Source organism: Paramisgurnus dabryanus, chromosome 5, assembly GCF_030506205.2.
Source record: "Paramisgurnus dabryanus chromosome 5, PD_genome_1.1, whole genome shotgun sequence".
Taxonomy (NCBI): Eukaryota; Metazoa; Chordata; class Actinopteri; order Cypriniformes; family Cobitidae; genus Paramisgurnus; species Paramisgurnus dabryanus.
In genome coordinates, this window is record NC_133341.1 from 34,503,477 (window position 1) to 34,516,672 (window position 13,196).

The 13,196-nt window shown below is 45.5% G+C and overlaps 2 protein-coding genes across 6 annotated transcripts in view; both read right to left on the minus strand.

Moving 5' to 3' along the window:
• The window catches only part of bmpr1ba (bone morphogenetic protein receptor, type IBa), a 61,031-nt gene extending 55,830 nt beyond the window's left edge, over positions 1–5,201 (minus strand). The window contains exon 1 of one of the 2 annotated variants that reach the window (XM_065251023.1): positions 5,096–5,201. The gene's annotated coding sequence lies outside the window, so the exon portion shown is untranslated. The remainder of the gene's footprint in view (positions 1–5,095) is intronic. The other variant, XM_065251021.1, reaches the window with a different exon arrangement.
• A 4,448-nt stretch (positions 5,202–9,649) lies between these two features.
• Positions 9,650–13,196, minus strand: part of pdlim5a (PDZ and LIM domain 5a) — a 75,838-nt gene continuing 72,291 nt past the window's right edge. For all 4 annotated transcript variants that reach the window (XM_065251015.1, XM_065251017.1, XM_065251016.1 and 1 more), the window contains 4 exons: positions 11,741–11,921; positions 10,740–10,860; positions 10,136–10,251; positions 9,650–10,040 (listed from right to left, as the gene is read on the minus strand). In XM_065251015.1, coding sequence (XP_065107087.1) covers positions 9,951–10,040; positions 10,136–10,251; positions 10,740–10,860; positions 11,741–11,921 — 508 coding nt within the window. In that variant the 3' untranslated portion in view covers positions 9,650–9,950. The remainder of the gene's footprint in view (positions 10,041–10,135; positions 10,252–10,739; positions 10,861–11,740; positions 11,922–13,196) is intronic.

The window sequence follows — 13,196 nt, forward strand, 5'->3', positions numbered from 1 at the left end:
GATGCAGTTGTGTCCGGCCGGTGTCGCTTCCTCCTGGCGGGACCAGCCTACTCTCCCCTCACGGGCCTGTAAGCATTCGTCCGCTCTAACCGGCGCTGCTTACAAAGCCTGTGGGGAGGCAGCTTCAGCCCTGCATGCCATGGCATTGCTGCAGGTTCACCAGGCTAAGGCTCTGAGGGACCTGCACGCGGGGGGTCACGATTCGGCGGAGTTCTCCGAGCTCCGTGCGGCTACTGACCTGGCGCTTCGTGCGACCAAGGTCACCGCACGTGCCGTCGGTCGTGCGATGTCCACCCTGGTGGTCCAGGAACGCCATCTCTGGCTGTGCCTGGCGGACATGAAGGATGCTGACAAAACCCGGCTCCTGAATGCTCCGGTTTCCCAGGCCGGCCTGTTCGGCGAGACGGTCGAGGAGTTTGCCCAGCAATTCTCCGCGGCCAAGAAGCAGACTGAGGCCATCGCTCAGATCATGCCACGTCGGAAGCGTCCTGCGCCTGCCCCGTCCACGTCGGCACCTCAGCCTGCTCCTCGCCGAGGGCGTCCTGCGGCGGCCGCCTCCGTTCCTCCCCGGGGCTCTTCTAAGAAGCGAGGAACCGGTCGTCAGCAGCCCGCTCAGCCCGCTTCAAAGGGTGGAAAAAGAAATTCGAAGCGGCCCTGAGACGGGCGACCTAGAGATGGAGGGGATCGCTCTTCGGGAGATGGTGAAGGCACCACTCCCCCCACCGGAGGAGGGCCGGTTGGGGAATCTTTTGTTTCATTTTTCTGTTCCGCCGACTTTTCAGTCGGCACCCACAATTCCACAAAAAGAGCGAATTCCACTTCCATCTCTAGGTCTTCAGATGAGCGCCGGAGACACGAGCGGGCTCATAACCCCCCCTCGTTCTCCGACTCATCAGAGGAGTACGAGAGCAACGCACGGGCTCATAACCCCTCCGCGCTCTCTGTCTTCTCAGGGGAGAGAAGACAATCATGGGCTCATAACCCATCATCTTCCTCCCCCTTCGCCAGAGGGTGCATCGAGTGGCGTGAGGTGTCTTCAGCAGAGCCTCCCTTACTCACCCACCCAGCAGCGGACTCAGGTGAGTGTTATCATGCACAACACTGCTGTCGGTGCGGCCAATACGCACACACCGGCGATCACCTCCGTTGCGCCCGCCGCGGGTACACCGATCGTGCCTTTAGTCCCTCTCGCACGGTGTCTGGGGGCGTGGGAACAGCTTCCCAGCCCGTCGCGTTGGCTTTTACGCACGATTCGTCTCGGCTATGCGATCCAATTTGCCCGGCGTCCCCCCAAATTCTCCGGCGTTCGTTTCACTACGGTGAGAGCTGCCGATGCGCACGTCCTCCGTGCGGAGATCGCTGTCTTATTGGCGAAAGACGCGATCGAGCCGGTCCCTCCAGCCGAGATGAGGTCGGGGTTTTACAGCCCTTACTTTATTGTACCCAAGAAAAGCGGCGGCTTGCGACCGATCCTGGACCTGCGTTCGCTGAACCGTGCACTTCACAGAATGCCGTTCAAGATGCTGACGCCCAAGCGCATATTTCCATGCATTCGTCCAAACGATTGGTTCGCATCCATCGACCTGAAGGACGCGTACTTCCACGTATCGATTCTCCCCCGGCACAGGCCGTTTCTCCGCTTTGCGTTCGAGGGGCGAGCATACCAGTACAAAGTCCTCCCATTCGGGCTCTCTCTGTCTCCCCGTGTATTCACCAAAGTAGTGGAGGGGGCTTTAAAACCCCTGAGAGAGAAAGGTGTGCGCATTCTCGCGTATTTAGACGATTGGCTCATAATAGCTCAAACACGTCAGACGCTGTGCGATCACAGAGATTTAACTCTAAAACACCTCGCTCGTTTGGGTCTTCGGGTCAACTGGGAAAAGAGCAAGCTTTGCCCCGTGCAGAGAATCTCTTTTCTCGGGATGGAACTGGACTCGATCGATTTGACAGCTCGTCTAACAGAAGCGCGTGTACAGTCGATTCTGACTTGCCTGAATACATTCAAGAGCAAGAGCGCGGTCCCGCTGAAACAATTTCAGAAGCTCCTGGGGCATATGGCAGCAGCCGCAGCTGTAACTCCGCTCGGACTGCTTCATATGCGACCGCTTCAGCATTGGCTTCACGATCGAGTCCCGAGGAGAGCGTGGCTGCGCGGCATTCACCGTGTTATCATTACACCTGCGTGTCGTCGCACTTTCACTCCGTGGTCAGACCGTGCGTTTCTCCGAGCCGGTGTGCCTCTGAGACAGGTCTCCAGGCATGCAATAGTATGCACAGATGCTTCGGACACGGGGTGGGGGGCCACGTACGATGGGCTTGCGGCTTCGGGGGTCTGGACGGCACCCCAGCTGCATTGGCACATAAATTGCCGAGAAATGTGGGCTGTATATCTTGCGCTCGTCCGTTTCAGCAACGAGTTACAGGGCAAAGATGTATTAGTTCGCACAGACAACACTGCGACCGTGGCGTACATCAATCGTCAAGGCGGTTTACGCTCGCGTCACCTGTCGCATCTCGCCCGTCATCTCCTCACTTGGAGTCAGAAGAATTTGAGGTCTCTTCGTGCCATTTACATCCCGGGCGCGCTCAATGTAGAGGCGGATGCGCTCTCTCGGGCTGCGCGTCCCGGCGAATGGCGACTCCACCCCATTGCGGTTCAGCAGATTTGGAGACGTTTCGGCAAAGCGCAGATAGATCTGTTTGCTTCCCCAGAGACGACCCATTGTCGCCTGTTCTATTAACTAGCCGACGACTCGCTCGGCGTGGATGCATTGGCACACAGCTGGCCGCGAAACATGCGCAAATACGCGTTCCCTCCGGTGAGCCTCATTGCGCAAACCCTATGCAAAATCCGGGAGGACGAGGAGAGCGTGCTGTTGGTGGCACCGTATTGGACAACCAGGAGTTGGTTTCCAGAACTCTCTCTCCTCGCGACAGCCCCTCCGTGGAAGATTCCCCTGAGGAAGGACCTTCTTTCTCAACAAGAGGGCACATTATGGCACCCGCGCCCCGACCTGTGGAACCTCCATGTGTGGTCTCTGGACGGGGCACGGAGGATTTGAGTGATTTACCGCAAGAGGTATCTAACACTATTGCTGCAGCGCGAGCGCCGTCTACGAGACAGGCTTACGCGCTTAAATGGAACCTGTTTGTCGACTGGTGTTCTTCCCAAAGTGAAAACCCCCGAGAATGCCCGATTAGTGTTGTGCTTTTATATCTCCAGCGTCGTTTGGAGAATAGGCTGTCACCATCCACTATTAAGGTCGATATCGCTGCGATATCAGCTCACCATTCACCCGTAAACGGTAGAACAGTGGGTCAGCACGACCTGGTCATTAGATTTCTCAGAGGCGCTCGAAGACTGAATCCTTCGCGTCCTCCCTCTATTCCTCCGTGGGACCTGTCCTTGGTGCTGAAATCACTCCAGGAAGCCCCATTTGAGCCTCTGCATAGTGTGAGTGTTAAATTTCTTACAATGAAAACATTAACTCTCCTTGCTTTGGCTTCTGTTAAGAGGATAGGGGATATTCATGCATTTTCGGTCGACGAATCGTGCCTTCAGTTCGGGCCGGCTGCATCCAGCGTAACACTGAGACCCCGGCCCGGCTTTGTGCCCAAAGTTCCCACCACTCCTTTCAGAGATCAAGTGGTGAACCTCCAAGCGCTGCCTTTGGAGGAGGCAGACCCAGCCACGGCTTTGTTATGCCCTGTTCGTGCACTACGTGTGTATATAGACAGGACGCAAAGCTTTAGGACCTCAGATCAGCTCTTTGTTTGTTACGGTGGTCAGCAGAAAGGAAAAGCTGTCACCAAGCAGAGGATGTCCCATTGGATTGTGGATACTATAGCCCTTGCATATCAAAAGCAGAATGTGCCTTGTCCGTTTAATTTACGTGCCCACTCTACACGCAGTGTGGCATCATCTTGGGCACTGGCTCGCGGTTCCTCGCTAACAGATATTTGTAGAGCTGCAGGCTGGGCGACACCTAATACGTTCACAAGATTCTATAGTGTTCGTGTCGAACCGGTTTCCACTCGGGTTCTTTCTACTAACTAGTTAAGAATGCCGAGGGTCGGCTCGTGTGTCGGCTTGGAGCCTCTATTTTGGTGCTGCACATCTGCACCAATATGGAAGGCCAATGGGGCAAAAACGTCAAAAAAACTGTTTTTGCCTCTCCTCCACCGCCCTGATAGCTGGTGTTGCGGAGCATCCGCTGTCAACCTATCACTGATGTATTCTCTGTAAACCTGTGTAGGCTAGGCGTCCACATTTGTCCCCTACGTGGGGTTCATTTGTGTGTATACTCCGTGGGGTACTAATCCTCCACGTTTTCCTTAGCAGAGCCTGCTCTGCATCTCTCTGCATACTATGTTTTGTTCAGAGACTTTTTATGAGCAACCTATCGGTTGTTTCATATTTTTATGTCATCCATTCAACCTTCTTAGGGGATGGCTTCCGCAGTGTTCTAGCTCCGCTCAGTTTAGACGCTTCCCCAGTTCGCTGCTTCACTATCGTGGGTTAAGGAACAGGTAGTGACCGGCCTTCTGCATTTCGCCTTAGGTTCCGCCCCCTATGTGGAGGGCGGAGGGCTTTTACAGACACTGGAAGGGTTCAGCTGCAGTGGCGTTTTGGTAGGGATTCCCAATTCGTCGGTCACGACGTGACGTCGTAGTGACCGACTGAAAGGGAACGTCTCGGTTACGTATGTAACCCTCGTTCCCTGAAGGAAGGGAACGGAGACGTCACGTCCCGTCGCCACAGTTTGCTGTTCCATTGCTGTTTTTCAGGCCGGGCACTGTTGCTCGGCTTCTCAGCAATAATATAGCTAATTTGGTATTGTGCACCTGCGGCTTATATACGCACCTGGCGGGGCGGCGCCGGCATTATGCAAATACCTGCATGCCAAGTTCATTGGCGTTTTTATAGTTTCTCGAAGTAGATAGGTCACCCGCGGAGCGGTTCCCAATTCGTCGGTCACGACGTGACGTCTCCGTTCCCTTCCTTCAGGGAACGAGGGTTACATACGTAACCGAGACGTTTCATCTCCGAGTCTCTGTAAAAAACTTCCTTCAGAAAGTTTCAATGCATTCTTACCGTATTCGTTTCTGTGGGTTCTCCTGAAAGCTCCAGAGATGTCTTGAGTCCGTGTTTACGGTGCGTTTAGACGCCGGTGTCCGTTAAGCACAAATCTCCTCAGTGCTCTTGAACGTGAGTGAGGACGCGAGCGCGCGCGCGTTAATTTCACTGCATCGACTACCGGCGGCGCGCGCAGCGTCTGGAGTGACAAGAGTTCAACCTGAATATCTAAGTATAAAATAATGTGTAAATATTTTAATGCAGGTTAAACGTTTTCCTACAGTCCATCTTATATTCGAATTAAAAAAATATATGTTATCATATATGTTATAAGATATAGTTATGTTATGAAAATATATGTTATCTGTCTGTTTGACAGGGCATACATTTACGCATTTGACAAATTTTTCATGAACTGCAAAAACTTTAAGACTCAAGCAAGAACTTCACATTCTCAGTTCTGAACATCACTTGTCACAGGGGCTTTTAGCTTTGTATTTATTAAGAGCATGTGCTGTGTTGCTTCATGAGGCCAGAACTCTCTCTTATTTGTGATATCTATAATGTACAGTAAAGAGAGAAAATGAGGGGAATAAATAGGAGTAAAGAGAGAGGAAGAGAAGAGGAAGAGGAGAACAGAAAGAGGAAGAGGAGAAAGTGAGAGGAAGAGAACAAAGAGGGAAAAGGAAAAAAATAGGAGAGTAAAATGGGAAAAGAGAGAGAAAGAGAAGAACAAAGAGATATTAAGATGAGAATAGAGGGAGGAGGAGGCGAATGTGAGAGGAAGATGAGAATAGAGAAAGAATGTGAAAGCAAGCCGATGGGAAAAAAGAGAAAAGAAGAAAGAAATAGGAGAACTGAGAGGGGAAGAGGAGAAAAAAGAGAGGAAAGGGGAATAGATAGGAGGAGAACAGAGAGAGAAAGATGAGTAAAGAGACAGAAAGAAGATAACAAAGAGAGGAAGATAAGAATAGAGGGTGGAGGAGGAGAAAAGTGAGAGGAAGAGGAGAAGAGATAGGGAAAAAGAAGAAAAGAGGAGAGAAAAAGGGGAAAAGAGAGAGAAAGAAAAGAACAGAGATGATGATGAGAACAGAGCGAGGATGAAAAGGAGAAAGTGAGAAAAAGATGAGAATAGAGAGAGGAGGTGAACAGGGAAAGGAAGATGAGCAAAGAGAGAGAAAGAGGAGAAAAGTGCAGAAAGAGGAGAAGAGCGAGGAAAAGGGAGAAAAGAAGAGGAAGAAAAGGAAAGAGAATAACAGAGAGAGGAAGATTAGAATAGAGGGAGGAGGAGAAGAAGATGAGAGGAAGAGGAGAAAAGAGAGGAAAATGGAGAAAAGAGGAGATGAAGAGGAGAAGAGAGGAAAAGGGAGAAAAAAGAGAGGAAAATGAGAAGAAGAGGAGAACAGAAAGGGAAAGGGAGAAAAGAGGAGAGGAAGAGGGGAAAATAGAAAGAAAGAAAAGAACAGAGAGAGGATGATGAGAATAGAGGGAGAAGGAGAAAGTGAGAGGAAGATGACAATAGAAGGGGAGGTGAAAGTAAGCTGTGAGGAGAACCAAGAGGGAAAAAGAGAAAAGAGGAGAGAAAAAGGGGAAAAGACAGAGAAAGAGAAGAACAGAGAGATGGTGATGAGAATATAGGGAGGAGGAGAAGGAGAAAGTGAGAGGAAGATGAGAATAGAGGGTGAAGGAGGAGAAAAGTGAGGGAAAAGGAGAAAAGAGGAGAGGAAGAGGGCAAAAGGGAGGAGGAGGAGGAGGAGAAAGTAAGAGGAAGATGAGAATAGAGAGAGGAGGTTAAAGTAAGAGGGAGAACAGAGAGGGAAAGGAGAATAGGGAGAGGAGGAGAGTGGAAGATGAGTAAAGAGAAAAAAAGAGAACAGAGAGAGGAAGATAAGAATAGAGAGTGAAGGAGGAGAAAAGTGAAAGGAAAAGGAGAAGAGATTGGGAAAAGGAGAAAAGAGGAGAGGAAGATGGGAAAATAGAGAGAAAGAGAGTAACAGAGATGACGATGAGAATAGAGGGAGGGGGAGAACCGATACTGTAGGGGAAAATAGAAAAGAGGAGAGAAAGAGGGGAAAAGAGAGAGAAAGAAAAGAACAGAGATGATGATGAGAACAGAGGGAGGAGGAAAAAGAGAAAGTGAGAGAAATTTGAGAATAGAGAGAGAAGGTGAACAGGGAAAGGAAGATGAGTAAAGAGAGAGAAAGAGGAGAAAAGTGCAGAAAGAGGAGAAGAGCGAGGAAAAGGGAGAAAAGAAGAGGAAGAAAGGGAAAGAGAATAACAGAGAGAGGAAGATTAGAATAGAGGGAGGAGGAGAAGAAGATGAGAGGAAAAGGGAGAAAAGAGAGGAAAATGGAGAAAAGAGGAGATGAAGAGGAGAAGAGAGGAAAAGGGAGAAAAAAGAGAGGAAAATGAGAAGAAGAGGAGAACAGAAAGGGAAAGGGAGAAAAGAGGAGAGAAAGAGGGGAAAAGAGAGAGAAAGAAAAGAACAGAGATGATGATGAGAACAGAGGGAGGAGGAAAAAGAGAAAGTGAGAGAAAGATGAGAATAGAGAGAGAAGGTGAACAGGGAAAGGAAGATGAGTAAAGAGAGAGAAAGAGGAGAAAAGTGAGAGAAAGAGGAGAAGAGCGAGGGAAAGGGAGAAAAGGAGAGGAAGAAAAGGAAAGAGAAGAACAGAGAGAGCAATATTAGAATAGAGGGAGGAGGAGAAGAAGATGAGAGGAAGAGGAGAAGAAAGAGGAAAAGGGAGAAAAGAGGAGATGAAGAGGAGAAGAGAGGAAAAGGGAGAAAAAAGAGAGGAAAATGAGAAGAAGAGGAGAACAGAAAGGGAAAGAGAGAAAAGAGGAGAGGGGAAAATAGAAAGAAAGAAAAGAACAGAGAGAGGATGATGAGAATAGAGGGAGAAGGAGAAAGTGAGAGGAAGATGACAATAGAAGGGGAGGTGAAAGTAAGCTGTGAGGAGAACCAAGAGGGAAAAAGAGAAAAGAGGAGAGAAAAAGGGGAAAAGAGAGAGAAAGAGAAGAACAGAGAGATGATGATGAGAATATAGGGAGGAGGAGAAGGAGAAAGTGAGAGGAAGATGAGAATAGAGGGTGAAGGAGGAGAAAAGTGAGGGAAAAGGAGAAAAGAGGAGAGGAAGAGGGCAAAAAGGGAGGAGGAGGAGGAGAAAGTAAGAGGAAGATGAGAATAGAGAAAGGAGGTTAAAGTAAGTGGGAGAGGAGAACAGAGAGGGAAAGGAAAATAGGGAGAGGAGGAGAGTGGAAGATGAGTAAAGAGAAAAAAGAGAACAGAGAGAGGAAGATAAGAATAGAGGGTGGAGGAGGAGAAAAGTGAGAGGAAGAGGAGAAGAGATAGGGAAAAAGAGAAAAGAGGAGAGGAAGAGGGGAAAATAGAGAGAAAGAGAGGAACAGAGATGACGATGAGAAAAGAGGGAGGAGGAGAACCGATACTGTAGGGGAAAATAGAAAAGAGGAGAGAAAGAGGGGAAAAGAGAGAGAAAGAAAAGAACAGAGATGATGATGAGAACAGAGGGAGGAGTAAAAGGAGAAAGTGAGAAAAAGATGATGAGAATAGAGGGAGAAGGAGAAAGTGAGAGGAAGATGACAATAGAAGGGGAGGTGAAAGTAAGCTGTGAGGAGAACCGAGGGGGAAAAAGAGAAAAGAGGAGAGAAAAAGGGGAAAAGAGAGAGAAAGAGAAGAACAGAGAGATGATGATGAGAATATAGGGAGGAGGAGAAGGAGAAAGTGAGAGGAAGATGAGAATAGAGAGAGGAGGTGAACAGTGAGAGGAAGAGGAGAAGAGAGAGGGAAAAGGAGAAAAGAGGAGAGGAAGAGGGCAAAAAGGGAGGAGGAGGAGAAAGTAAGAGCAAGATGAGAATAGAGAGAGGATGTTAAAGTAAGTGGGAGAGGAGAACAGAGAGGGAAAAGAGAATAGGGAGAGGAGGAGGAGAGTGGAAGATGAGTAAAGAGAAAAAAGAGAACAGAGAGGAAGATAAGAATAGAGGGTGAAGGAGGAGAAAAGTGAGGGAAAAGGAGAAAAAGAAGAAGAACAGAGAGGAAGAGAAAGTAGAAGCAGAGGAGAAAAAAAGAGATTAAAAAAGAGGGAGGAGGAAAAAAGTGAGAGGAAGAGGGGGAAAAAGAGAAGGAAGAGGTGGAGATGGGAAAGAGAAGAGAATGTGTTCTTTGTGGTTAAAGTGAATGATAAAAGCTCTTCTGTATGGATGTTGCTTGATGGTTGTTTGCTGGCCAACATTAGACTAGTCCCATCCTATAATAATCTGCTTCCTAGATCAATTTAAAGAGTAATAAAAGACTACTCAAATAATAATAATAATCCATTGCTTTATTTTTTTTTATAAAAAGCATTAAAACAAAAACAAGCAAAACAATTTTACATGATGAGTCAAATACAAATTGTGCTCTGTTTTAAATAAATATCTAAAACTGAAGGTGAAATTAAAACTCATACAAACATCTTATCGTCATCATCTAACCTCTCAGATGATGTCATTGTATGTTGTACATTTAATATTTTGGCACAAATTTAAAACTGCATCCCTTTTTGATTTCTTATGTTTTAGTTCTCATTTCATAAATAACGTTTGGTAAAGGACAAAAATAGAAAAAACTAACATCCCAAAAGTGCTTTTAACTTTCAAACAAACATTAATCACCGGTATCAATAATCAACTTCTCCATTGTCCGTATTTTCAATTTATAATGCTTCAGATTTTACACAAAACACAATCATCTCATATATCAAACTGAATCCAGACCTCTTATTTCCCCTCACACACTTTTAATATGATTATGTGTCAATTATTTTTTTGTAAATATGCATTCTTTTACATTGGCTAATACTTCAAAAATGTTCATTTATATTTTAAAACTGTGCGCATGTTTCTTGCAGAGTGGTTTGCCTTTTTTCGAGAAGAACATTTGACCCTCCAGACTGACACTGCACACCTGGAGATACAAATAAACACGAATTATTACTCAAAAATAAATACAGTGCGTGCATAAAAACACACATGCACATAAATGCACACAGGTGGACTTACCGTGCACACAAAGCAAGTATCATGCCAGGTGAATCCAAGAGCTTCCAGAAACGTATCTCCTGCTTCTATTGGGAAGTCACAACCACGGCATCCTGTCCCAAACCGACTGTAATAATCTAAACACACAATTACAAAGAAAAATCTAAGGGTGAGCGGGACACAAAACTAACACGGGGTTAATAGTAACACGGCTAATTTACATATTTCTACAGGGCCGAGCAATCTGTGCTTTTGGTCTTTTCTCTTAATGTCAGAAGATGATCTTGTGTAAAGTTTTGATGTGTGAGATCTCTTCTAAAACTCTCTCCATTAAATCTATTGTTTTGTCTGGGATCATGTGTGTACAATCTGTGTTTATATGCATGTTAGAAGGGGTCAGGTTTTGCCTACACTGGGGGGACCAAATGCCCCCATAAAGTTTGTAAAACCTGATATCCGCTGCGTTGTGAGGGGAAGCCAACCGTCCCCATGTGGATAAGGGTTTATTATCCGTACTAAATAACATTTCAGGGAAGGTTTGAGGATAAAAATCTGGTTAGTTTAACAAAGTCCCATGACAGACAACGATCACGTGTGTGTGCATGCGTATGTGCAGTACGTGTACCTCTCTCGCAGTAAGGTTCTCCATCCTCCAGGTGAAAAGTGTTGTTCCTTATTGGTTGCTGGCAAGATGCGCACAAGAAGCAGTACACATGCCAGGTCTGCTTCAGGGCATTAATCACTTCCTGTAAACATGACATCACATGACATCATCACCATTACACATCCAAACGAAAAGAAAAATAACACACCAACGTTCTGACAGTCCTATTAACGTGTTTTTGTGCGTCAATGTGCGTCAGGCTTCCCACACCTTAGTTAACTTCAAATTCAAGGACCTTTTAAAGACTTTCCAGGTTTAATACCCTCAAAATCAGGGACTAAAGGTGGGGACACATTTTAAGTGAGAGCAAGGTTACATTGTGTTACCTTTAAATATACATTGTTACAGTTCACTTTCGAGGGAACTCACGCTGCGTCACTGCGGTGACACTTTGAGGACGCCTTCAGGGGTAAGTGAGTCTGAATGTGTATATCAAATTCAACCAATGGTGAGACCAACGCTATCTGAAATATTGCCAAAGACGGCGTTACAGGGATGCAGGAAGTATGGCAAGGGAGACGCAGCGTCTCGTTCCCTTCTCAGGGAACAACAGTTACAGACGTAACCCGAGACGTTTTCATTTGTCAAACAAAACTATGCAAAAAAGCATTTTGGTATGAATCAACATTCGCATACTGAAGATATAAGCATTTAAAGCAAACAGTTTAGCACGTGTGCTTAAAAAGTCTAGAATTTTTATGATATTATCCTACACTACACCGGGAATAATATGGATTTTATCCAGAAAAGTTCTTGCATAAAATAGATTCAAGCACTTTCAATGACCTGTATCTACGTATGTATATTTTCAAAAACTTCCCAGACCCTTGAATTATTTCCACCAGATTCACAAACTTTCAAGGATTTCAAGGACCCATGAACTCTGGTGTGTGCATATCCAAGCCAAAACCTCAAACATCTGACAGGTAGTTAGCAATTTATTAAAATTCACTCTTACTGACCCCCATGATTTTGTATTGGCAGCGTGCGCAGGTCGGGGCGAAGAACTCTTCGTAACAGTGCTGGCAGTAAACCGAGCCTTTCTCCTCAACGAAACCCAGTTCACTCAGAGACACGCTGCAGTGAGCGCACGTAAACTCCTCCGGGTGCCACGATTTCCCCATCGCCACCAGAAACGGACCCCTGGCGGACACAAGCAACTTTTACTGAGCTTGTGCACTGTAAAAAATTACTCTGGAGGGTGTTAAATTTAACCCATGAAAATTAGTTATAATTTAATTAAATATATAAGCTAGCAAGTAAAATAAAAAATAATGGGTATATTCTACCTTCACTATCCAATTTTTAACAGTAATAACTGCAATACTAAAAAAATAAGTAACATATACCCCAAAATATTGGCCTTAGCACCGCAAAGTGCGCATGAATCAACATCCAGGCGGGACTCGAGTCACCATTTTTCATATCATATCGGCGGGAGAACTGCGGTTTGTTGACAGGTAAGTTTTTATTTAACTTGTTGATATCATCATGAATGGAAATGTTAAGTTGGTTAACTGTAAAATCTACCAGAAGTTTAGTCATTTGCGTGCTTCTCTGTCTCTGTTGTTGACAGATTGATAGGTTAGAATATGTCAGTCAGGTTAGCTTTGAATGAAACATCGCCCAGTTCTTGCACCTGCGAATAAAAATCCATATTTATGATTAAAATATTAACTTCCATTATTATTATTTACATGTCTGAATCTCGTGAACAGCGGAGCTGCTCAATATGAGTGGTTGAACTTGAGCAAGCCACGTGACGAGAGAGAGCAGCGGACGGTTGATGTACGATACAGACGGGAGGGCGTCGAGCAGACAAACAAACAACGGTATAGCTGTCGATGCTAGATAATTACTGTAAAAGTTTTCTTGCATTTATCTGTTAATATATTGAGTTTTGTTTTAGAAGGGATCCATTTATGAAGCCATTTTTTTATTATTATTATCATTTACGGATATATAATTAACGTTGCCTTTCGCTTTTTAATGTCTGTTCAAAAAAGTATTACGGAGTTCATATGTTATATATGTGACTTGTATATTAAGTTGAATCACTTAAAAATGAATGTAAGTACTTCTTGTTAGTGTTCAATGTTTTATGCACGTGTACTGTGAGTTATAGCATAATATGAAGTTGTATTTTTGCAATTAATAAGTTTTAAATGAAGTTGAAATGTTTGTTTGTATCGATATAGCATGCTAGTCTACTGAGGTAAATGAGATCAGTTTTTCCTCTCATATTATTGTCTTCTTTAATTTTCTAATGATAACATGAAGAACAGTATTTAGGAATCTTGCTTTTAATGGTTTTTTAACATCTCATGATGAAGACTTTGGTTTTTTTTTTTTATGAAATAATATGTTCAAGAAGCTTTATGTAAAACTATGATATGTTGTATTTCACTTGAAATGTAT